This window comes from Tripterygium wilfordii, chromosome 23 (assembly GCF_013401445.1).
Source record: "Tripterygium wilfordii isolate XIE 37 chromosome 23, ASM1340144v1, whole genome shotgun sequence".
Taxonomy (NCBI): domain Eukaryota; kingdom Viridiplantae; phylum Streptophyta; class Magnoliopsida; order Celastrales; family Celastraceae; genus Tripterygium; species Tripterygium wilfordii.
In genome coordinates, this window is record NC_052254.1 from 10219236 (window position 1) to 10246942 (window position 27707).

Consider the following 27707-nt stretch of genomic DNA (forward strand, 5'->3'; position numbering starts at 1 on the left):
AACCCAACTCTCTCCACACGCTGACGACAGAAAAAATTGAGCAAAAACCCATGCGAAAAATAACATCGAAACTACTTGTTTTCCTTGAACTTGGTTACAATGTCAAGATGCAACCATGAACTTCATGTTCCTACTAATGTCAAGTATAGTTCATACTTTTGATTACAGATTCATAAGCTTTAGAGAAAATACTAGCCCTTACAATTTTCATGTTTTTTCTCCTCTCTGCATCAACAGGTTGAGTGCAAGAGAGTACGACACAAGAAGTAATTGTTGTGGCAATTCACCAAAATCAAGAGTAACTCGTTGAAATCAAAACATAGCATCGGGGCAGTGCCCCACTGAAAACTAATGGATTACAACAAAATGATTTTGACAATTTTCTAGCTTTGCATGTTTCTCTACTCAATTGTCTGGGGTGTCATTGGAAAACTTGCTGATCCAGACGGAAAGGAGGCGTATGAATTAAGGCTGAGGGTGTAACAGGAGTATAATCATCCACCAAGTCGATATGATCTTCCTGTGAAAGCACCACCAGTACTCCTGACTGGGTCAGGCTGGGACTGGGAGCGGGTGTTAGTCTGAGCTACAGCTCCTATTCTCCACCTCGCAACAAGTTTACGTCTTATAACAGTTAAGAAAAATGTGTCGGACGAAAAACTAACACTCCAAACAAGACCAAATATGTGATTGCTTATATTGTTATAGAAGCACTTGCAAGCAGGACCCTATTTGGGAACAGCCAATGAGCCAAAGCAAGTTCACTCACAGGAAGGACCAACAAAATGCAGGATATGGGAATATTAGTGTGAGAGTGGGTTTGAGTGTGTGTATATTTGAGTGTGTGGGTGGGCTAGATCAGTGTGTGTGTGAGAGGTTTAGAAAGAGAGCCCAGGTGTGTATCTCCATTGTTAACTTCACATTGAGCATAAATAAAACTAAGCAAGCAAAACATAATCTTAACCAACAAAAGCCAGGAAATTAAGGATACACCCACATTGGAGTCTTCAATAGGTTCTTTCCAGTTGCAAGAGGGTGCAACACTGTCAGAAAGTAATATAGATGTCCTGCGATAATTCCCAGCAGATCTGGTATAAGAGGAGAACCAAAGATAACATCCAAAGCAAGCATTGCCCACGGTAGATAAAATGCCTATAAGAAAGAAAAAGTACAAAACAATTAAATGATCAAGTGGTCAAATCCAATATAATTAAATACACAAACTCTAAACAGCATACCTTCAGGGTCACAAGGCCATATATGTTGATATTGGCCGTTGGAAATTCTCTACTCCAGACATAAACAAGCATAAAGACAAGTGATATCCCTAAGAAACTGGACCGAAATATAGGGATGGCAGATAATACCTACAATACAGGGGGGAACAAAAAAAAAAAAACAGAAGGATGCTCATGTTAATGTCATCATACGCCAAGTTATTGGTTAAAAAGCATATATTCAAACCAAAAAGTGAAAATCCGGAATATGCAAACAAAGCACTCCAGTAATGTACAAAAGCAGATTGGAAAGAAGTAAGGGAAGAGGGAAAGAGGAGGACCAGTTTGCATCCCTAGATAATGCAATATAAAATGAGATAATATCACATACTAGTAGTGTCAATGATCCAAATATCATCATCCATAAGAAATCAGCTGTACGCCTTTCAAAGGGTCCTTTCTCCAATTGAACACCATATCTTGCACTGTGCAAAATTAGAATTTACCACAAAAATGTCAGTACTCAAAAAATTGATCTATTTCACTTGCTCCCTAGGAGACGCACAATAGAACTGCAACTTAACCATGGATCCCATTGAAAAGCATTTGGAATCGAAACTTACATCATCAACAACCGAATTCCGAAATTGACAGAAAACCCACCAAGGAAAAAGAAATTCGTAATCAGCCTCCACACCTAGAAATGAATAAGACTATTAGAGTCACAAAAGAATTATACAGATGAAATTAACATGGAAATAATCCCAACAACCAAAAGAGAGAGAGACCGAGATTTAAGCAAAGATATCAAACATAATAGAAAACCATCCATGGGTGATGGCCTAGTTGCACAAGGCTTAATCCCATGATGTAGTGGACAGGATGTCGAGTATATGATTCTCATAAGGGATTGTTGGGAGTCTCGGAGAGTTAATCTAATACCCATTACTAATGTGTACACACCGGCTTTGCTTCTATCACAGTGCATAGTTGGGGCTAAGCCACTATGGATGGTCAAGATATGGGTCTAGCCTGCCTAGAGGAATGCCATCAAACAATGAATGCCATCCAGGCCTCGCCTAGCTAACTCCTTAGTGGGTGTAGTATACTCAAGCCTAGTAGAGTACAAGAGTTCTAAACAACGCTCCTCAACTCCTACTACCATTTCCATTTTTTTAACTTGAGGGGACTGGGGAGAGGATCTTAAAAATGCATTCACAAAATCAAACATGCATCTCAGTACGTAACTTCCCTACTTTTTTTTTAAAAAAAAATGAGGATGAATTAATTTTTCATTTCTAACTTCTAAGTCCGACAAAGAAAGATCATGCCTTCTAGGATGGGTGTGCAGAGTATGTAAAAGATTATGTCTCAAATTGTAAAAATGGACCCTTGAGATAATATGGCATTACACATTCCTCCTTATCCGCATAACTTTAGAACTATCGATATTTAAATGTGCATGATCCGGATTTATGCCTCATCAGCATTATGTATTGCCAGCACTTCAATGATACAGGAATTGCGGGGGGTATAAAATTCGATCAAAACACTTGAAAGATTATTGATAGGGCTATTTCTTTCATACTGTCGACATGTATAGCTATAAATTTAGCCTTAAAGACAACACCAACAACCACCCCAACAATCCCGCATGCACACACCTATAGATACCCACCATCACCATCCGAGCCTCGTCCCAAACTGTTTGGGGCCAGCTATATGAATCCATAAGAGAAATCAATGGGAATCCACATATCTAAGGCCATACTCTCAACAATACAACCCAATTTCAGCCTTTCAAATTTAAGTGGAATCTTTAAGCCTACAGTAAGCTGTGAACAGAACTGCCGTAAACGAAAATTTGCATTAAATTAGAGATCAAAGCCAAAAATAATAATACATTGGTACATATTATGATCTCATTGAAAGAACGATTCAGCATAAAAATTCATTGATAATAGATCTATACCTGAAAGTTGAAGAACACATGTTCATATATCAGTGCGATATTCTTTGGATTGTATAGTCCAATCTGATATGCTACAGTAAATAGCACGCACAATGTCCCATAAGCCTTGCTTATGGGTGGAAGAGAGTGGTAAAATCTGAAATGAAGTAAATGATAAAAGTTATCGATTGCAGAAGTCAAAAAAATGGCACAATGTTTCCCGAACAAAGAATAAAAATGACCAAAAAAATAACCAGGCAATCAACCCTCAAGCAATTTGGTTAGGAAACAAAACAAGGAAAACACAAATGATTAGTCGAGACTCTCTAACCCGTACCATGGGACAGGAAAGTAATGACTTGACCAGTTTTCTACCTCGGTTATTTAACATCAAAGATTATTTTTAACCAAATGATGATTTCAAGAAAACCTTTTAGGATAATGGAGCATAAACACATGTGATAGTAGGACTAGAGATTCAATGCACCTGCTTCTGCTAATCTCTTATGCAAAAATAAAAGCCATCAAACCATAAAACAAGTATTATTGACATCTCTCTATATTCAATCATGAGTATGATCCAGAATACAATGTCACAAGAAAGTTCCTAAACAAGAATTAATTCCCATTTCATCAAAAAGTTCAATTAAGTGGGGTCATGGTGTAAGTCAGGCATTGCTGGACTGCTACTCTGCATACTCGTGTACTCTTTAAATAACGACCCATAAATTAGAATCGAGAAGACCAAATCTGAGGAATTAGACCTCCACAACGTTAAGGTCAACGAACACAGCACTTCAAAATGTCATCCTACTATGGAAAGGAAAAGAAAACGGAGGCCCAACTTGAGGATTAACAGATTTCAGTACAAATTGGATCAACCAACTATTTGCAAATCTACGAAGGGGACAAAAGAAAGGAAAAATGAAGAGGGTAAAGAGAGTCTTACTCAGCAGGGGACGACATGGAAGCGTAGAGCTGAAAAGAACCGCCTGGCTTTGGATCTTCTTCGTAGATTTTTTTGCTTCGATAAACGATTGTGATTTAAAACGAGCAATATAAATGAAATAGAATTAGAGGTGGTGCTTTTGACCCAGAAGCTTCTGTATTTTGCTGGTTCTTTCTTTGGAAATTCTGTCTAGCACGTGCGAACGGCTGGAGAAGGGGTACTTGGGTACACGTACTAATTGGAGGGTGTGTCCAATTAATTTATGGAAAGTTCAAACGCAAGACCTCTTTAAATGTCATACACATAGGTGACATTTGAGTTACTCGTGATTCTCTAATTAATTTTTTTTGGGGAAAATTAAGGATAAGTCTCTTAGAAGTCTTATTCTATAAAGTTCATATAGTTTGAACTAATATTTCAATAATGATAAAAAGTCAAAATATATGATTTTATTGTCTAAAACATTCTTATCTTCATCCTCAAACATGGCACATGTCTTCTGCACATGATTCATCTTGAACCTCAACCGGAAGCTTTGTCTTCGCTGCAGGAAGTTTCATCTCCGCTCCTTGTGGCTTATTCGAGAGTTCTATGACATTTTTTAGTGATTTTTCATCCGGATTTTATTGTGTTTGAACTAGATCTACTCATACTCACCACGAGACTTGTAGATATGGTTGTTTTCCTTCAATATGTCATCACATCATTATTTTCGATAGTTTATGTGGTAATTTTCGTGGTTTTTTTTGGTTCTAATGTGAGATCTGTAGATTACAGGTGATATGTTATCTGTTTCGATTAATTTGATATCTGTCATAATGTTATCTGTTTTGTTAAAATGTTATATGTCCTTAATGAAATGTTATATGTTTGAAGTTCCAAAATGTCCAAAACCAATAACATATCAGAACAGATCCAAAACAGATATAATATCTGCAGATTCAGATTCAATTTTAGAAGAATATTGACAGATACAAAACATATATAATATTGACGGATATAATATCATATACGAAACAGATATAATATCTGCATATTCAGATCCGATTTCATATCGAAAAAAAAAGTTTGAAAAAGCAATAAAACCTCAAAGGTGATGCTCCTTGGTCTGTGGAGTTGATTGAAGGTATTGATGGTCACCGGCGTTGGCCGTATTGATCGGATCTAGCTCTTTTTCTAACATTTGCCGTGATTTAACAAAGTTTTTTCAACGACTCAAGTGATTTTCTACTGTTGGTGATGACTGGGCTTTGATCGGGCTGACCTAGAGCTTCATTTTGGTAGTTTGTTCGTTGAAAATGATAGTCGGACGACCAACTTCCGATATGGTGGCCCAAGGAAGAAGAAGAATGAGGGAGGGTATTTTGATAAGTTGCTAGGTTTTGTCCTTTTTTCTAAAGTTTTTTTAAAATTGGGGTATACAACTTTTAAGTTTTGTCCTTATGGATAAAAACCATTTTTTTTAATTATAGAAGGAGGGGATGAGGAGGCTCGCGTGATTATCCAATTAATCCATTATTCATTACAGGAGAAGGGATGAGGACCATTGAACTCGAAACCTCTATGAAATATCACACTGAGAGCTATCTGATCCACTCGTGATTCTCCCAATTAATCCATTTTAACATAAGAATCTTTTTTTAAAAGATTTCATAAAAATATCAGATAACAACTATATGAGATGATAAATATGGTAATGTTCCTTTTTCCTTAGAAAAAAAGCATTAAAAATATATGTAACAAATTGAACCGTTGGAAGCTGATTGTAGCATCTACTACTATAACTGTAGAAGTGCATGCTTTTGGGGTTTTTTGTGGCAAGTCTTTTTTTTCTCCGTAGTCGCACACGTTTGTTCTTTTGTGTTCATTGATTGCCTGCTACGTGGTTTGGTCTTGGCTGTTCGACCGGGTGCATGTATCCACGCTGCTTACTTCTCCAACTCTGTCTTTTTTTATCATTGTTTGCCTCGATTCTCTTTATTCATGTACCTGCTTTCTTCCCTCTTACTTCGTCTTGTGTTTGCTGGTGATTGGGGCTAATCTTTCGCGCTTCAGACTCCTTGCTGTTGTCGATTTCTAGTTCCTATCTTTAAGTTCATGATTGCAATTGCGCTGTCATCGATGGGGGCTTTCAGTCATTATCATTGCCTCTGCTCACTGCCATTAGTCCTTAAAATTGAATTTTACCCCCTACCCTATATATGAGTGGGATTGCACCCCTATATTTACTAAATAATTACTTAATGTACATTTTTAATTTTGAAAATAAATATTATCATCATTAAAATCAAAAGCCAATAATAACAATAAGCGCTATCTATAATTATGTTGATTAACGCATAATATTTTTTTAATGTTTTTTTCGAAAAAGTAAATATACTCTTAGCTTTTATCAAAAAAATATACTCTTAAGCGGAATTAGCCCGTACATCCGCCCTAATTGGATTACGTTTATACTAGCAACCAAGCAAACCAGAATTAGCATAGAATTTCTATTGAGAAAACGAAGAACGAGCTGCTATCAAAGGCGCCATGGAGGGGCGACGGTAGAGAGGAGGAAGATGTGTACAACGACACCAAGCTTAGTGCTACGAACAAGCCCAATTCCATCGTGGTCATGCATGTCCCTCGCATGAACAAGAAGAATAGACCAAAAGACAACGATGACATTGATGATTTGGTGATTGATCCTAAGCGTTACAGCTTCCAGCGCAATTTCCAGGTGCCCCTTCCCCTCTCTCTTGCTCTCTTGTAATTGCTTAATTTCTTGTCTGCATGTCTTCATGCTTGAAATAAGGATGTCAAAAATACTCATATTCAATGGGTATCCATATGACCCATCTCAAATCAAATGAGCATGCCCCATTAATTAATAGGTTGGGGATGGGTACGTATATGGAACGGGTTTATCGAAATCCAACCCGCTCCATACTCGTATATGAATCATAGATGGTTCATTGAATTTAGGACCATACAGGTCAATCTATTCTCTTAATTATCGAGAAAAAGAAAGATGCAGGGCAGAAACAAAGAATATTAAGAATGTGATTCTAAACTTGTATATTTCTGTTGTTCTCTACGAGTTTTCATATTTTGAAAATGCGATATTACAACATTATTAGTAATAGTTTCAAGCAACTCCTTTTCTATATAATATACAAGACAATCATTCAAAATTTGATCACTCATTCGGTTGTGCAAATCTATGTTGATAATATCCAATCCAGAAAAGGGAGATAGATGGGTTAAGAGATTGAGAAATTGAGGGGATTTGAGGGCTTGGACTTGGCATGTAGGCTTGACAACTTATAATCGTTACCTAGTGAGTTAGGTTAGAGTTAGTGGACTGAGGGCCTTTTTTTTTTTATGATTTGAGTGTCTAATGTTCAATTTTTCATAAAATTTAATATGCTTAGTGTAAAAAAAATTGACTGGGGCACATGCCCCCAGTTCTTGCATAGTGGGTCAACCACTGGCTTGGGTGTATATACATTTGAATTTTTTTGGGAGAATGGCGATGATACAGGACCAGAATTTTAGACTCTTTTGAGGGTAATTTCTTTTTCTTTATGATATGCTGCTATAAGAGGTTAGATAGACTCATGTTCAAAACTTACTAGAAATGAGATCTTTGCAATAAACAATTAGTAACATTATTTGGGCTGGCACTTCTAGTGATTACTAAAGTGCCATGGAAAAGCTTGTTGAAAGTTTTCCTCTTTTTTTTTTTTCTCTTAATTATTGTTCAAACTACCATTTGCTTTAAACTTGTAGCATCCTTTTTAGAGTTTCTTGGTGGGTGTCGTTTTTGCAAAGTAAAAACACACTATGTCTATGTGAAATGACTATTTTTTCCAACAATGCAATGTGATTCACAGATGTATCATAATGCATGTTTTGTATTGGAATATGGCATTTAACTTTTTCAATAACCTTTCAGGCATCACTATCATAGTTTAACCTAGTCTTTGATTTATTTTGTCTTGCTCATATTTTATATGTTGTTTTCCATCTTGAATGTGTTCCTACTGAGAGATATGAAACATTTTTGTACTTATAGTTTCTTCAAAGAGTGTTTATCATTGACACAATTGTCAAGCCTCTTCCTTGACCATGGCAAACAATGCTTCTCGCAACTTGAACTTCTTCACACGTGAAGTTCAAACGTATTTTCACACAATTCTTTAGTAAGTTTGTGAAGAAAAATAGGAGCAATTGTAGAGACGAATAGAGACAATATTTGGTGTGTATGTATATTGATCAAACATTACAATTACAACCTCATATATATAGGCATCAAACATTACACCTTAAGACAAATGTTCCATAATTTGATGAGCAAATTATGGGACAAAGGTTCCATAATTTGAGGAGCAAATTATGGGACAAATTATGCCATAATTTGAGGAGCAAATTATGCCATAATTTGAGGAGCAAATTATTCCATAATTTGAGGAGCAAATTATGCCATAATTTGAGGAATAAATTATGCCATAATTTGAGGATTTAATGTCAATACTCCCCCTCAAGCTGGATCAAGAGGATTGATTGAGCCAAGCTTGGACAATAATCGGTGAAAATGACCAGAAGACAGAACCTTTGTAAAAACATCAACAAGTTGATCATGACTTCGAGTGTAAACTGTTTGAATAACTTGATTCTGAACTTGATGACGAATAAAATGACAATCAACTTCAATATGTTTTGTGCGTTCATGAAACACGGGATTAGCAGCAATATGCATAGCAGCCTGATTATCACAAAAGAGAGTCATAGGAAGACTACTTGGAAAACCCAAATCTGCGAGCAAACTCTTAAGCCATATTAGTTCACATGCACTGGATGCCATTGCACGATATTCAGCTTCAGCACTAGAACGAGCAACCACATGTTGTTTTTTGCTACGCCAAGAAACAAGATTTCCACCAACAAACATACAATAGTCGGAAGTGGACTTTCGATCAAGGGCATTTCCAGCCCAATCAGAATCACTATATCCTGTAATCCGTAAGTGACCGTGCTTAGCTAGAACTATGCCACGACCAATAGAACCCTTGAGATAACGTAAGATTCGTTTGACAATGCCCAAATGGAAAAGAGTAGGAGCGTGCATGAACTGGCTAACAAGACTTACACCATAAGCAATGTCAGGTCGAGTAATAGTGAGATAAATGAGCTTACCAACCAACCGTTGGTAATCACTAACTCCTTGTAAAGGTTCACTGGCTGTATCAAGATTTAATTTGCTATCCAGTGGAGTGGATGCTGGCTTTGAATTCATCATTTCGGTTTCCTCTAGCAAATCAAGAATATACTTCCTTTGATTTAGAAATAAACCTTTGCTGGAAACTGCCATTTCAATGCCAAGAAAGTAATTTAAGGAACCAAGATCCCTAATAGGAAATCGAGATCGAAGAGTGGTTTTGAGTTGAGAAATAACATCAATACTATTCCCAGCAATAATAAGATCATCAACATAAATTAGGACCACCACTATAGTATTGGAAGAATGACGAATGAACAAGGAAGAATCAGCTGTACTGCGAGAGAAACCAACCTCTTGAAGAACGGTACTTAACTTGGCGTGCCAAGCACGCGGAGATTGTTTCAACCCATAGATTGATTTGTGTAGGTGACAAACCAAAGAAGAATTCGAACTCTGTGGATGTCCTGGAGGTAGTTTCATATAGACTTCTTCTTCAAGATCCCCATGAAGGAAAGCATTTTTGACGTCCATTTGACTCATAGACCATCCACAATTTACGACAACTGAGAGGAGAGTACGCACTGTATTCATCTTAGCAACAGGAGCAAACGTCTCTTTGTAATCTACACCAAAGGTTTGAGTAAATCCCTGGGCCACAAGGCGAGCTTTATGTCTGTCAATGGTGCCATCCGAGTGAAATTTAGTTTTATATACCCAGCGGCTCCCCACTGGTTGTTTTCCAGGAGGAAGTTTAACAACACTCCAAGTTTGATTTTTCAGCAAGAGCTTGAAGCTCTTCACCCATAGCTTGTCGCCATATTTCCTGAGAATTTGCTTCCTTGAAATTCTTAGGTTCATGAAAAGTAGAAATAGCGGTGAGAAATGCCACATGAGCTGAGGAAAGACGATGATAAGTGACATACTTGGAGAGAGGATGGCAAGCAGAAAAAGTGACATAATCTTGAAGTTTTGTTGGAGGGACGCGATTTCGAGTAGGATTCCGTCGAACCAATGACGGTGAAACCTCATGATTATTAGTGGAAGCAAGCACCTTATGATTATTAGTGGAAGCAAGCACATGCACATCTCGGAGATTCTCGGGCTGTTCGGCTGGAGGATTTTCAACCAAATTTTCAGCTAGCACATTTGGAAGGAGTTCAGCTTGTCCAGTTGGAGGATTTTCAGTGGCCTGGCGCGGAACAAACTCAGCAATATTAGGCTTGTGAGGAACCCCTTCAGAAATAATCTCGGATATAGGCAAGGGAAACACGTCCTCTAAATCATCTTGAGAATTTGTATAATAAGGTGTTGCTTCTTCAAACATAACATCTCTGGAGACAAATAATCTTCGAGAATCAGGATGATAACATTTATATCCTTTCTGGGTCGAAGAATACCCCAGAAAAATACACTTAGCAGCTCGGGCATCAAGCTTATCACGATGAGCTGCTTGTATATGCACAAAGCAAGTGCAACCAAATACTTTCAAGTGAGACACATCAATAGTTTTCCCCTACAAAACTTCAAGGGGAGATTTAAAAGACAGCACTCGGCTCGGAAGCCGATTAATGATATAAACTGCTGCTAATACTCCATAAGACCAAAAAACTTTTGGAACATGCATGTGAAGCATCAAAGCACGAGTTTTTTCCAACAAGTCTCTATTTTTGCGTTCTGCTACTCCGTTCTGTTGAGGAGTACCAACACAACTAGTCTGATGCACAATGCCATGAGAATATAAATACTGTGTCATATTTTTAGACATGAATTCTGTGCCATTATCAGAACGAAGTGTTTGAATTTTAGAGGAAAATTGAGTCTGAACAAGCATATGAAAATCTTTGAAGATATTCATAACTTCACTTTTTGATCTCAACAAGTACACCCAAGTAACACGTGAGAAATCATCAATAAATGTAACAAAGTATTTAAAACCATCAATTGATTCAAGAGTAGGTCCCCAAACATCGGAGTGAACAAGTTCAAACATTCTAGTAGTTCTAGAAGAAGAAGACACAAAAGGTAATCTAGTAGATTTTGACAAATGACAAATTTCACAAGAAAAATAATTGGTATCAACATTTGGCAACAATTTAGTGAGAATATTATCTGAAGGATGTGCTAAACGTTGATGCCAGAGAACATGATCTGTCGAGGAAGAAGGAAAAAACGAGACTTGAGTACTTTTGCTAGGTTGAAAATTTCCTGAGATGTAGTAAAGACCTTGTAGAAAAAATCCTCTACCAATGATCTTCTTAGTGACAAGATCTTGAAAAAGTACCTCATGAGGAAGAAATATAACACAACAATTTAAAGCTTGAGTGAGTTTTCTAACCGAAAGTAACTTGACTGGAAAAGATGGAACATATAAAGCCATTGAAGTCACATCTTTAGACAACAATTTAAGTTTACCTTCACCAAGAACAGGAACACCATTCCCATTGGCAATTGACACATGGGATGGAGTAGAAAATTTTTTGAAGTCAGACAAATTGGTTAATTTATTTGTCATATGATCGGTGGCACCAGAATCAACAATCCAAAAATCATGCACGGTATTAAATTCTATAGCAGTAGAGAATGCACTGAAAATACCTTCAAAGTTGTCATTGGATTGATGTCCCGAGTTTGATAAGAACCCAGCAAACTTACCAAGAAGGGTTGTGGAATTAGAGTATCCTATACCAGAAGCTCCATGTATTGAATTTGATGTGTAATTTACTCTTCCCTTCTCCTGAAGATAGGTTGCAAACTCATTTATAAGGGAAATTGGATTTGAGGTGTAATTTACCATATTTCCCTGTAATGTTTCTACAACATGACCTCCTCTGATACCATGAAGAAAAATAGGAGCAATTGTAGAGAAGAATAGAAACAATATTTGGTGTGTATGTATATTGATCAAACATTACAATTACAACCTCATATATATAGGCATCAAACATTACACCTTAAGACAAATGTTCCATAATTTGATGAGCAAATTATGGGACAAATTATGCCATAATTTGAGGAGCAAATTATGCCATAATTTGAGGAGCAAATTATTCCATAATTTGAGGAGCAAATTATTCCATAATTTGAGGAGCAAATTATGCCATAATTTGAGGAATAAATTATGCCATAATTTGAGGATTTAATGTCAATAGTTTGTTAGTTGTTTTTCTTTTTTGTGCAATATGGAGGATGCTGAGAAGTTTGAAAACGAAATAACAGATAGAAGTGTACATTCTTTATCTAATTTTGTCACAATCAAAAGCTTATCAGAAATTGTTCCTTTTGGCACATTTCTTATAGTTTTTGTCCCAAAATACCTTACAAAGCTATGTCTAATTCCGTCATGTACACAATTGAGTCATTTACCGTGTATACAGAATTGAAATATTACATGTTTCCTCAATAATAACCGACTAAGCAAGCCAGGTCAAGCTAGCTTTAGCTTTTAATTCATTCCTATCAATGTGCAAGTGGGGAGACATTTGTACATTGTGCACCAAGTGCTTTATTTTATTGGAGTAAAAATTAAAATATAACATTTTGTCTGTCGAGCATTACACATTATGCAGCAGTTCCATTTGAACTCTTGCTGATATCATTGCTATTTGCTCACATGGAAACTGTCTCTTGATAAGATAAACAAATGTGTTTACTGATTGGATGTTGTGATCTATTATATTGCAGATCTTGAAGGCATGTCAAATGCACAAAGGTTTTTGGGTTGGGACAGGAAGAAAGAGTACGTCGTGTCCAGGATTAAGCGTTGCATCTCTCCTTTGCAAATGTACTCCCCTGTAATTGCGAAGATTTGAAATAGGTTTTTTTTTTTGCAAACTCAAGATGGGAACTTCAGTCTAATCTTGAGATCTTGATGTGTGATTCTTTTGGCTAGTTTGGGTCATTTAGAATTCAGGTTGTCTATACGTGTGCTTTTCTTCTTTTTTTGGTAACCAAGAGTTCTCGACCCTGTCCATCAGACAATTGGGTTTGCTCTAAACTTGGATCGCTAACCCAACCCGCTCCATACTAGCAATAGGTAATACCGGAACGAAACTCATGTGTAGAGAACGAGGTCGAAACTATTGGTTGTAGGAGTTGAACTTTACGCACGAGGCCGAAACTGCTAAGTGTGGGAGTTGAATTTGCGACTTTCTATATTTACAAGGAGCAATCGTAGTCAACTTTGTTATCCCAACCAAAGTTTTGTTGTGCATGTGCTTCCCCTAAAACCGGAAACTGAACAATTACTCAAAAATTCTACTTTTACCCCTTGGTAGCATTGCCATCTAAATATTGTTGATTGAGATAAAAGCAAACCAAATCAACACTGATTGATTTCGATAAGTTGAATGGCATTAGATACAATTTGTGATTGAATACGTGAAAGTTAAAGTATTGGTGAGTAATTAATTTGGATAAGATCCAAAACTTGAAAAATACTTTCAACAATGAATATCAAGTAAAAAATCTTGTCTTTTATTTACATCGTAGCACACTCGAGCTTACTTAACTGCGGAAGAGAAACAAAAGGCACGGATATCACACTGGCCAATGTGTCTTATGTCCACAATTAACACTACTTTATTTGCACCTTCCAAACTAACCCCAAAATTGGAAAATAAGCAAAAAAAATTACACTCACTGTACATTTCAAACACAGAAGAAAGAAGATGACACACTTGAACGGTTTCCTTTGAGGCTTAGCTTTACTTCCATCACATATAACATACACTATCACATTTCCCTTTTGTTTGTTTTTTTCCTTTCCAAAATTGAAAATTTGTGAACCATATATAACTTGGGTCGGGCCAGGCCCACCTAAACTATTGGGTTTGAAATTTATTTTGGGCCTAAATTTTATCCAAAGCCCGGACCATGAACAAAAACTTTCCGAAGCCATTCTTTTACTGGACCGGGCCAAGTGGCTCATGATGAATTCTGGTTAAAATGGGTTATTTATTTTAGGGTCTGTTTGGTCGAATTTTCTAAAATTGCTCTCAAACAAATGAAGCTAGTATAATCTAAAACACTTGAAAACAAGATCTAACTGTTAAAATTGTGCATAATTATAATTTGTTAGTGTTTTTCTAAAATTTTAAAAAATTATTTTGTAAACTAAAATAATAGTTAATTGGAGGGGATCCGCATCCACTTGGGCGAGGCTGGGCTTTGTTGAATTCAGACTACGGCCTGTTGATTTTTTAATGTCATGAGTTGGGCCTAATTGTACCTTAAATGCCCAAAAACATGTGTATGGGCTTTGAGGGCCGAAATAGATTTTCGCTACTTCGTTTTTGTCATGCTCTATCTCGATTTTTTCTTAACAAAAATAACGCACGTATTCAAAAGCCCGTTCACCTTAAAACCCGCCTCTGCATGATAAACTCAAGTCTCGGGATTGTTCGGTCGGTTATTGATTGTTTGATCAATTTTTTGATTTTTCAATTGATTCTCAGTAACATACATTTGACAATAACCGATCAAACAATCAATTTGGTTTGACACAATTTTTTACATCCCTAAATGTATTCGATAAGTAATTTGACGCAATTAATTTGGTGGGTTCCCATATGTGAGTTAGCAGACAATTGGATGAAGAGACACATCCGCCAAGTTAGCTGTGTATGTCTGTCTGCCGGTATCAAGTTGGCATTTGCTTACATATGGATGGGACCATTTCCCCACAACTAGCTAGCACACAATTGTTCAGGGTGTAATGTAACTATTGAAACACGAGCACAACACCATCGACTGCTATCTGTATATCTCATTCTTAACATTAATGACATGTGCCCTATTATTCCAGCCCAAGTTTGTCTTGACCCGAGAAATGTCGATGCTAGCTAGTACTATGTGTCGCGATGTGCGCACGAATAGTCGCCCATCACTTAATTTTTTTAAGGTAAGATGTCCATTTGTTATCATTAAAGTAAGGCGCACTGGGTAAGATGTCCATTCACTATCACTAATTGGCTCCTTCTCCCTCTCTCTAAAAAAAGTAAAATAAAAAAGAAAACCCTTTTCAACTCTCCTCTCATTTTTCAAACAGCACTGCTACTCGATCCAACAACTAGGATTCCAATAATCTCAGTTGCTGAGGTGTATAGAGGAGATTAAAAATACAAGTGGGGTCCATCACTTGCACTTTTAATCTCCTCCATACACCTCAGCAACTGAGATCACTGGGATCCTAGTTACTGGGACAAATAGCTTTTTCGTTTTTCAAAATTGATAGGGGAGGTTCCCACTTCCCACCCTCTTCTCCTTCTCCCCACCTCTTCCTCATTCTCTTACAGGTTTGATATGCCCTTTCTCAACTAGATCTATTTAATTTTTTTTAATGTTTTTGTGTTGAATAAGAATTTTGTATGGATTCTCTTCTCTGGCTATAGATCTTCTCTATCCGTCGCGGATCTTTGATCATCGACATTTTTAGTGTACTTCGGCGACATATATTCGGTTACACAGTGATGATATTTTCAGATATATGAGGGAGATCGGTCTCTCTTATTAAAGGGGAACCCAAATCCTTACTGTAGATCCAAGTTATGATTTGAGTGTTGGTTTTTTTTGTCTAGTCTTTGTTACACAACGTAAACCAGTGGAGTAGGGAATCATTCCGCGGTCGTTCGGAAATATCTTGTCTATGACGCTGTCGTCTTGGGAATGTCCGGTGATAGCTATCTTTGAGTTTGCGTTTTTATGTTTTTTCTTATTTTTTAATCTTCTTGGTTGTACTCCATCTTTATGGTGGCCAGAGTGCTTACGGGTCTTAATTACCTAATTTATTAGATAACTTAATATAATTAGGTTGACATTTTTTCCAAAAAAAAAAAGTAACACACAACAAGAATACAACCTAGAATACAAAATCGATAGGGTAAATCCAACCCATTCACTCCAATACTCAACAGGGAAAGCAACCCAAATAAAGTTGCGGCCCTCCGACCTAACAACTAAATAATTATAACGTTCATAGACAATATATGATCCATCAATGTACGTTGAAAGAGATATAAATGTGTTGTTGTGAAAAATCACCAACCCACACACTATGCACCAAATCGATTAACTAAAACAATATCAAATCCAATTAACAATTATAGATAACTAAAAATAAAGCAGTAAAAAACACAAACGATATACACGATTTGGAAAAAACCTACGCCCATGGGAAATAAAGATCGATTTCACTATGTTTGAAGAAGTTACAAGTTAAGAGACTCACCAATACAAGGAAAACAAGCATACTCTAGATGCTATCTTATTCTCTCAAGATTTCTCTCACAAGAACAATATGAATAAGACTACAAAGACAATATCCTACCCATACACAAGACAATTGAAACCTAAGAGCTGCTCTCTTGCTTATGTCTTGGATCACTTTACTCTCTCTCAAGTGTTTTTTCTCTTATATGGTGCATTCTCTCTCTTCCTCTCTCAAAACGGTGCACACTCTCATTCTCAAATAAAACCCTACAAGTTCTATTTTAAATAATTGTCTCATAAGTTGCATATTTGCGATTGTTGTCCGGACAGTAGCTGCCCGATTTCATCGAAAATAATAAGTTTCATTTCTAGCCACAAAATACTCAAACAATTAAACTACACAAAGGCTTTTTGGATAGCCCTTTGGGCTTGTCTAGACAACAGTCCTTCTGTCCAAAAATTGTAGCACGTAATGAGCCGATATTTCTACATGTGTGACGTCAACCGACATTGATGTTACACACACAATTAGGATACTTAGTATGATCCACACAAGTTGTGTAGTACCCAATTTGAGTTAGTGAGTGAGACCACAAACCTCTATAATGTCAAATTTCGTGCTGTTGGGCAATTGTGTAACAAAATTATAAAATTTTGCTAGGCTAACAAAAATGTATTGGATTTTGTGTTTTGTTGATGTGACTGTATTGAAAGACGTGTTTTGCTGATGTGGTTGTATTAAGATTTTGTGTTTTGATGTAGTTTTATTGTGAACAACATGGAGACATGAAATATTGTTGGCCTTCATGTTGGGTGGAAAGGGATAATATATAAAAATTTGTGTTTTGCTAATGTGGCTGTATTAGGAGACATGTTTTGCTTGAATTTTTATATAATAGAGGTGGAACATAGTATTGATTTTTGTTGGGCCATTAAAAATAAGTCATTGCATTTGCTCTAGCACTTACAATGGTGCAAGTGTTGTTGGGCCAATAAAAATTATTTTTGGGTCCTACCTCTATTACACAAAAAATCAAGTCAAACACGTTTTTCAATACGGTCACATCAACAAAACACAAATACCTATACATTATTCCTTCCCACCCAACGTGGAGGTCAACAATATCCCGTGCCTCTATATTGGGCATAACAAAACTACACAAAAACACCATCTTTCAATAAAGTCACATCAGTAAAGCACGTCTTCTAATACAACCGTATCAACGAAACACAAAATCCCATATAGTTTTATTGGCCCAACAAAACTTGTATCATTACAAGTGTCTTGAGAAGAGCTGCAAATATGAAGAGTAGTGTAGTTTTGTAGCAACAGAAGTGACACTTTCCTTTTTTCTTTGTGTACATGAAGTGACACTTTTAACTTATGTTTGTATACATTATGGTATACGACGTCATTGCTTTTCTTCTTTCTTTACAATCCACCAAATCAAAGTTTGGGTTAACTTCCTAGCAATCAATATGCATTCTCGCCATAAAAGGTTATGTTTCATCATTGATGGCCCATATCAAGCATTCAACTTCAACATATCGCGTGTTGACACACTCCATATGAACTGCTCTGCTGGACTCTGTGTGTCTCTGTGTGTGTGTGTCTATATATATATATATTGTGCATGGACAATAACATATATATGTATGTATATATGTATGGCGTAGCAATGAAACAACTATCATGGGCTGACCCCAAAAGGAAAAGCAATGCCAGCCTCATAAAGCCCCTCCACCAACATAAACCTACAACTACAGAACTACCTAGTCTTATTTGGCCAGGGTCACACCCTCCATCGATCATCATGAAACTTTGATTATTTTTTGTACGTGTTTTTTGGATTCGGGAGTCTACAAGTTACTACTATGCATATTTGGTCAGTGTCACACCTTGGATCTATCATCATGAAACTTTGATTATTTTTTGTGCATGCTTTTCGGATTCGGGACTCTACAATTCACATCTAATTGTGAAGAAAAAATTAGATAAATTTTAAAAATTAAAAATGAAAAATAAATGTATGGTATGACGTGATACTCCTAAATAATTGGATTAAAATTATAGAGTTTCCTATTCTAAACGAATTGCAAAGTCCGCCAATTCTTTTTAATCATGTAAATATGTTACCAGTTTACCTTTTACCTTTTCCTACGCAGGAAATGGACAAGACCTAAAAAAAAAATGTTAAACTACTTTTAATGTTCATGTCGAACCATTAATATAATGTTATTAAATCCTAAAGGGAAAATAAAGTGTTTAACAATATATGAAAGTTTATTCTCTCATAATTAAATGTATTTTTCTTCGTTCTCCCCCAAGTTTCTTAATCCCCTATGGAAGGTGTCATTGACTTGAATTATTTCTACTAATTCTTATTTTGTATTCTAAAATAGTATTAATATTTAAATTGTACTTAAATGTTGTGATATTTCTATAAATTTTTAATTTTGTAGAAAAATTATACACCAATCGTAGTCCAGCTAGCCTCTGTATAACAAAAACGTGGTGACAGCTGTGCTGTCCCCACTGTGGCCTGTGGGTCCTCTCGTCCTCATATCCAATTTTTTCATTCTAATTTAATTTTTTTCTAATTTTTATTGATTTTTAGAGTACATCATTATCAATTATCTTAACTGAATATTTGGAATGACAAAAGATCAATTATACTTTTTTTTAATTTAGTAATAATATATTTGTATTTCAATATCAATTTAATTATTCATTTGCACACGTTAACCACTCACATTCTTAAGTTATGTTAGGTTGCCCCTTTAACCAAGGAATGATAATGGACATTACACCACTTTATTACCACTCCTATATTTGGTTGGTTTTGGAGCATTGTAATGGAATGATGATCATTCCGTTTAGGTCGAATCGAACAAGAAGACAGACTATTGTAACTTGAAAGCGTGAAAACTGTGAGTTTTATCAAAATAGTCGGTTTCATGGAAACATCGGTTTACAATTTAATGTGGTTTACACGATTTAACCTTTGATTCCCTGGTATTACTACTTAAACGGTATGATGTGATTAAAAAACCGATTGTACTATCGGTTCTCGGTTTTTCGATCGAACCAGCGGTACGACACGGTATTCAAAACTATGGTGGTAATAGCCATTCCCACCTCCCCTATGAATGGTCATTCCCATTCCCATTCCCATGAGAATATGTGAATGGTCAACTATTGCATTTTTATTATTATACCCCTATTAATAAAACATCTCATTAAAACATAAGAGTATTATGGTCAACAAAACATTTTATTGCCATTCCATTCTCACATATATTTGCATACCAAAAATAATATTATAATTACACTCATTGGAATATATTTTAGCAAATAATATTATATTATATTTTAAAACATTTTTAGATTTTAAAATATAATATATAAATGTTTTTATCATAATATATTTTAAAATATATAAAACATTTGTTTGAAACATAAAGTATACGGTTCAATTCATATGAGAAATACAATGCATTTATGATTTTTTCAGACATTTTAAATTTTTTGGTTAGGTCTATCGTTTTCCAATACTAAACCTACCCCCAATCTTAAATCTAGATTTACACACCAAAGACTCATGATTTATCGTCATAAAAATTATTTATTTAAATTTGTAAAATATTAAATTCAACGAGAAGCTTCATCTCTTGAATGATTCATCAATAACAAAACAAAAATAGGTTAACAACTTACAATGCGCTAGCAAATCCTTTTTAGGTAAATGACTACAATTCAAACTAATATGAACTCAAAATAAAATGGATAACAAAATCAAAATCAAAATCAAAATCAATTTGCCAAAATATTAATAAATCAAAACCAGCAAAGTAACATTATGTCCTACCACTACACGACAAAATACCTTCCTCACTGTGACAAGGACAATATCCCTCACTGATTTTCCCGCGAAAAGAAAAGGCCAAAAAAAAAAAAATACTGAAGAGAGTCAGAGACCCCACCATCACACAGTACATAAGCCACCATTAGAGTAGAAAAAGCGATTTGATTTGTTAACGAAGCTCTCACCAGCTGTGTCTGAAGCTTCTCGTTCCTCCAACAAACTGACGTACGTACATTTCAACGACGATCTTCACTCTCACTGTCAAGAATGGATCCATGCCCGTTTGTGCGTCTAATTGTGGAATCACTGGCTCTGAAACTCCCTCTCGCGACTAAACCGGCGGGTCCTGGAGTACACCCATCGGCCACTCCGTGTTTCTGCAAGATACGCATCAAGAATTTCCCCTCCCTGACGGCGCTCCTCCCGTTAAGCGCTTCCACCGGTGAATCTCCTCCCGAATCGACTGCCTCCGCCCTCGGATTCCACCTTGATGGAGCCACACTTCGCCGCCTCTCCGGGAAGCCGGTCACACTCCGCGTTTCTGTCTACACTGGCCGAATGGGGAGTACCTGTGGGGTTAGCTCTGGTAAATTGTTGGGTCGGGTTAAAGTGAGTATGGACTTTGCGGGTGCGGAGGCTAAGCTGTGTTTGTTTCAAAACGGGTGGGTCAAGTTGGGTAGCGAAACCGGTAAAACCTCGGCCCGACTTCACCTCGTGGTTCGGGCTGAAGCCGATCCTCGTTTCGTGTTTCAGTTTGGGGGTGAACCGGAGTGTAGCCCGGTGGTTTTCCAGATTCAGGAGAATAGAAGTCAACCCGTTTTCAGTTGCAAGTTCAGTGCAGACCGGAACTCAAGATCACGGTGAGTACACATCCCCTTCACTCTCTGCAAATCCGTTTACTTTAGTAGGCTAATCTTGCATACGCTAAATTACGCCGGTGCTGGTGGATAAAGTAGTCATTATGTGTTGTCAATTAACATGTTCTTTGGATGGAAAGCCATTTGACCTGTCAATTTCTTTGCAATAGCTGGTAACTAACACCATCACATGCTCATTATGTAAAGTTGGTCACCCCCACCCCACCACCTTATCTATATTTGCAATTATTATTCCTTCCATGATAATTCAACATCATTTTTTCTCTTCTTTCACAGTGATTAATGTCTGATTTGATCACTTCACCTTGGTCCCATGAAAACTCATCCTATCTTTCTCATTAAGTTGGCATGCCAATTTGGGGTTTTTGAGTTTTTTTTTTCCATTCGTTTTCTGTTAATCAATGTGCATGGTTTAGTCATCTAGATTAAGTTTTGATGCGAATCTTCAAAGTGATACCATAATGGAATCTGGCCTTTTGAGTCTGTAAAATGGGGTTTCAATGGCAGCAACTGAAATTGGGGGACTTGCTTTCTGTTGGGTTGCAGTTGGGGTTGTTGATGAGAAGGTCAATGGTAGGCTGGTAGGAGAGTAATAATAGGTGGTCAATCTTGCCAATGTGTATATGAATATCACTGGAACCTACAGCAGAGAAATCAAAAAATCTTATAGGTTTTCGTTTTGTTTGTTTGGTTGCAAATCATTCAAGATCAATGCTGTACTATCTCAAGAATTCAATTTTTTTTTTTAAAAATAAACATTGTTCTTTTTCATGATTCCATCATGTTCAGCAAAACTAATCAACATTGTTATCGGTATTCCCTATTTTCACCTGCTAGAGACATGACTTCGTCACAATGTCAGATATTATTGAAGAGATTCTGTATCTAGCACCCATGGAAATTGATACATGACCTTCTCTGAGTTTAAATAAAAGAAAGGTTTCATAATAAACTAAATCTTGATTATGAAGTAATGCTGCTGCCTCTCTGTTGGCTGTTGCCTAGCCAGCTTGGTCAAACAGAGACAAGTCCAAATTTCCCCAACTACCGAAGGCAACAACTTTGGATTCTCTGCCATGTGCTTAATATTTGGTTTTGCAGTTTTATATTATCCTGAAGCCTTGTTGATATGCCTTATTGATTTTTCTATCCACTTTCTAAGCTCTCTTCCATATTTAAATTCAATATTTCAATAATTGATCTCAAATTTACTTTCTGGTCTTGTGTAAAACCAGATCTCTCCCATCAGATTTCACCACGAACAATTGGGGATGGATGAGATCATTTAAGGGCGAGAAGGAATGGGCTGCAAGAGAGCGAAAGGGATGGATGATAACGATACACGATCTCTCTGGCTCCCCTGTTGCAGCAGCCTCAATGATCACACCGTTTGTACCTTCTCCTGGCTCAGACCGAGTCTCTCGGTCTAACCCAGGTGCATGGGTGATTCTCCGAACTCATGGACACTCCGCCAGCAGCTGGAAGCCCTGGGGTCGCCTAGAAGCTTGGAGAGAGAGGGGTCCAGTAGATGGCTTGGGCTATAAGTTTGTGCTAGTTACTGACAATGGCCCAACTAGTGGCATTTCCATTGCTGAAGCAACTATGAGTGTCAAAAAGGGTGGCCAATTCTGTATTGATAGCAGGATAATGAGGGATTCTGGATTGACTACTAGATCACCTGTTAAGGGGTTTGTGATGAATTCAACAGTGGAAGGCGAAAGACAGGTTAGCAAACCTGTGGTACAAGTTGGGGTGCAGCATGTAACTTGCATGGCAGATGCTGCCTTGTTTATAGCTCTCTCAGCCGCTATCGACCTTAGCATGGATGCTTGTCAACTCTTTTCGCGCAAACTGAGGAAGGAGCTCTGCCCTGATGTCCACGAGTCCTAACGCATAAATTTCCCTTCTCCTGCATTGATAACTAACTAGTTCTACCTCCTGATTGAGTGAAGCACTGTTGGTTTGAGCAAAATGGGAAGAAATTTACATCCATTCTTGTCTTGTTCTTCCATATGATTAAACATTTTTGCCCAAGTTTGGAAGTTTGGTCTGATTTTGTGGCTCTTTTAGGTTGATTAAGGGTGATTTTTGGCTGTTAAATTTGTTGATTGGTTTTCTGAACACCTTATACAGAAGGACTCTTAGTACAGAATTTCTTGATGTGTAATTCAAAATATAATTATATAATTCTTTTATTATTTCTAACCATTATTTTATTTTTGGCTTCATATATGTTTTCGTAATTTGCTTGGATTTGTTCAATTTAACACATTTTACTTTGATTAATATATATTTCATATGTTTGCTGCATTTGGCGTATCATCCGAAATTATTGAATGTTGACATTAGGCCCAAGAGCATTTAATAAGCCCATTAGGTTGGTTAGACATGCCTCGACAGAGGGGTGTCCACCGGGTTGGGTTTGACCTGATCCGACCCAGTATCCTTAACAGGCTCAGCCCATTGTCTCAAGCCCACATTCCTATACATATTTATCTTCATTTACTCGTTGCTTTTGTATTGAAGCTACAAAACCTGCAACCAAAAAATAACATATCAATCCAAGAACACCTCGCTATGTCATCAAATGCAACAAATTGAAGAATTGGAAGTTTGAAACACATCCAGTAGAAGCCAAGCCATACAAATATAAGTCAAAAACATAGATTAAAGAAAAAAGAAATGAAACCCACTTCAAATTGAGCAAAGAAAAGCAAGAAAATAAGACAAAAGCACCCGGGACATGGATTGGTAAGAATTCTTTCGGGTCAACCCGATAATCACCGGGTTGGGCCGGGTTTCACCACCCGGTGGACACCCCTACCTCGACATGCTGTTTTTCATCTCGGTGAGCAAAACGACATCATTTTGTTTGCTTGTATTTTCCCGCTTTAAAACGACGTCATTTTGTGATTGTTTTTGTGATTTTATTTCCTGGACCAACGCCATTTTCTACCTTGATCTAGCTTCGAATTAGTTCATGCATATGCTCTGATAGAGCTTATCGATTCCTGCGCATTGTTAGAAATACATCAATTCACCCCCAAACTCTTCCATCTATGCGTGGTCTTGGGAATAGCTCACCACTGCTTATTCATGTTGTTATAATTAATTTGGTACTATTTTAGCATATTTACGATCACCTTGTTACCTGTTTGTTGAGTACTTGTCATCTTTGTGCAACCAACACCTTCAAAATTTTATGGTAAGGTTGAGATTATGCCAGCTGTTATATTGAGAGTGTCTTAGAGATCATATACAGATGCATTAATGTTTGTAAACTGGTCTCCTCCTTTCTCTTCTTTTATTTTTCCTCATTGTGTGTCTTCATGAAAATTTTATACCGAAAAGGAAATGGACAATATCATATCCATTTTCTTTTAGTTAAACTGTAAAATTATTAAGAAACTATGCGGATATACACCTTCAAACAATAAATTTTTTTTCTGAATCTTAATAGTTACAGTTTCAATATGCAGATTTTTTAATATATTGAAGAAATTTTTTACTTAATATATGCAATAGGCTTTCAATTCCCAGAAACAACCATAAAATCATCCAAATTAATAGTTATATTAAATGGGAATTTTGACAGATACTATTTGACAGATATAATATGCAGATTTTTGAAGATATTGAAAATAATAAAGTAAAATCATGAAAACTTGAATGGCTATATGAATATAAATGACTATATGAACAAGAAGAAGCAAAATCAACATATGGATTATGAAAAAGAACATATATAATTACTAATGGGTTAGGTTTTTGTCGAGTTCGAACTTACAACCAAACCCTAAATCAACATATATAATACAATGTACGTACTCTTTCCTGCTTCATAAATACATATTCTTAGATGTTTTGCTCGTAATCCTTAATTTACAATAAAGTTTGCTAGCACAATTTTATTTTCGTTTATTTTTCTTATGGATAAAGAATAAACAGCAAAGAATGCCTCATGAACTCTTATCCCCGGCTCATCTAGTGGACGATCATTTTTGGAGCACCTGTGTAGAGCCAAATCCGATTTAGATATGTAGAGGAGTCTGCAAGCAAATGAGCAATTGAATCATGCCTCGTAATCAAAATAACTTTTTGGTGTGTATGAACATCCTTCTCCATTTTCAGGTTGCGATAGAACAAATTGCAGAAAACAATTATTTCTTCTACCATTGTGGGGAAGTGGAAAACGAGAGAGAGTTATAGAGAGATGAGAGAGAAACTTAGTAGAGTGAATGCATGAGTGTGTGAAGGGACATGTTTAAGTGAATAACTTAATATGGAGGGTGAGCACAACTTTTTCCTAATCAGAACAATAATTTAATAAATATAACAATAGTTTTGTTAGTGGTAAATTTATTGGTTCTGTCATTTTTATCACATGCAATTTTTCTTATGTACTCCCCGTTGTTATTATTATTCTCCTTTCTAAGCTCTCAAAGACTTTTAGGAAGATTATTATATAGTTGACATACTCATATTCAAAAAACGATTCTAAGTTAATATATTGTTAACATAAATCGTTTCACTTCGTGAAAATAAAAAATTTCCAAGCGTAAATGATAACACCCGTGTCCAACACGCTGGTGCCTACCTAATTATTCTATATATTTCAATCTGAAGTTTGATGGCAACTAGGGTAGTTCCTCCTCAAGCTTGTTAGTTGTTGTTGTTTTTGGCTCCCAATTATGCAACAGGAAAACTGCTGTTTGGTTTATGCTGTCCAAGCGGGCTATCCTAGCTGTCCGAACAGTTAGATGCTAATCGAGACAGAAGACCCTTCCTCGAAGAAGCCACTCAAAGAAGACCTATGCTGTCCGGATAGGCTTGGGAGCTGTCCGACTAGTAGGCGCGATTTTGACCTTTACAGACAGCTTGTATAAATAGATAAATTATAAGGTTTTATAAACACATTGAGAGAGGCGTCATTTTTGAGAGATAAAACACCCAGAGAGAGAGAGAGCATGAATCATAGTATTTGGCGCGATATATGAGCCATTGTTCGAGACAAGTGACTATCTCATGCTATTTTCTTCTTTCAATTTCTTTTCGTCTTCTTCACTCTTCTTCTTCTTCTTCTTCATTCTTTTGGAAGAATCATCATGGTATCGAAACTTTAGCTTCAATCTAATATCAATAAGTTAACAGAACAAGGTAAATACTCTGTTTTATTTACAAAAGAAAGGTGTGGCATGCAAGATATGCTCACTATTCATGTTTTGTAAATTCTATCATTACTCCTAAATTTTGGCAAAATGGTTGGACACCCTGTAAAGAATGTTTCCAAACTGGAATATTATGTTTCTTATAACATTTTGGAGGACTGTAAGGAATGTATAATGGGAAAGATGAATACAAAACATTGACACTAAAACAAATGGATGTTTTGAACTCATACATATGGATAAATGGGGACCAAATTCTATCAATTCACTAGATGGATATAAATATTTCTTACCAATGGTGGATGACTACTCTAAGATGACTCGGGTGTATCTCATGCACCCCAAGGAACAAGCTAGAATTTACATTAAGGGATTCATAAGTTTTTTAAGAAATCAAGTTGATAAAAATATGAAAGTGATTAGGACAGATAATGGACTTTAGTTGAGTATGCGCGAATATTGATTGAAGGAATTCAGCACCAAATTTTTTGTCCTTTCACTTAGCATAATGGAGTGGTGGAAATAAAATATTAACACATTTTAAATGTAGCATGGATAATAAAAATACATAGTGGACTCTCAAAGAATTTTTGGTATTTTTGTGTCTAGACAACTATCATACTGATAAATAGGCTGCCTAGTAGAGTCTCAGATAATAAATCCCCCAGTAGGTTATACAAATTTTAAATTTTTTGGATGTTACTGTTTGGCTAAAAATAACATAACACAAGGTTGAAATTTTGAACCTAAGGCCAGGCCTTGTGTATTCTTAGGATACCCTCTTGGAACAAAGGGGTATAAATTATTAAACATAAAAAGTTATGAGATTTTCATTTCAAGGGATGTTGTGTTCCATGAGAATGAATTTTCATTCAATAAAGAACTAAATCCTATTGTTTGACATAAGAAAACACATATGATCACTCTGATAAGCCAGAATCTACAACAAGAAATTACAACACTCACAAAGAAAATAGAACAACTAGAGTTAGAAAATGCCAGGATACTTATAGGATTATTATCGTGACATTGCATCCATCTACACTCATGCATCTCAGAACAATTCAATCACACCTCATGAGCATTTTATGGCTGCTATTTCTGTTCACAAATAACTCAAGAATTACACAGAAGCCTTGAAGGATAGCAATTGGTATAATGCTATGGATTTAGAAATGGAAGCACTAAAAAATATTTACCTGGGAACTAGGTAGTTTACCAAAAAGAAGAAAAACAATTGTTTACAAATGAATTTTCAAAATAAAA

The 27707-nt window shown here is 36.3% G+C and overlaps 2 protein-coding genes and 1 pseudogene across 2 annotated transcripts; 2 read left to right on the forward strand and 1 right to left on the reverse strand.

Moving 5' to 3' along the window:
- Positions 1 to 78: 78 nt before the first annotated feature.
- Positions 79 to 4294, reverse strand: LOC119992641 (derlin-1-like). Its single transcript, XM_038839439.1, has 7 exons — positions 4118 to 4294; positions 3190 to 3325; positions 1841 to 1914; positions 1609 to 1702; positions 1239 to 1367; positions 992 to 1152; positions 79 to 624 (listed from the first exon to the last, which is right to left on the reverse strand). Exons 1-7 carry the CDS (start codon positions 4132 to 4134, stop codon positions 495 to 497), a joined length of 741 nt encoding a protein of 246 aa, XP_038695367.1. The 5' UTR covers positions 4135 to 4294; the 3' UTR covers positions 79 to 494.
- On the forward strand, positions 4133 to 13080 carry LOC119992792 (annotated as a pseudogene).
- Positions 13081 to 20501: 7421 nt separating this feature from the next.
- Positions 20502 to 23326, forward strand: LOC119992922. The gene is made up of 2 exons (XM_038839762.1): positions 20502 to 21255; positions 22509 to 23326. The coding sequence occupies exons 1-2, from the start codon at positions 20663 to 20665 to the stop codon at positions 23161 to 23163; spliced, it is 1248 nt and encodes a 415-aa protein (XP_038695690.1). The 5' UTR covers positions 20502 to 20662; the 3' UTR covers positions 23164 to 23326.
- The last annotated feature ends 4381 nt before the right edge of the window (positions 23327 to 27707 follow it).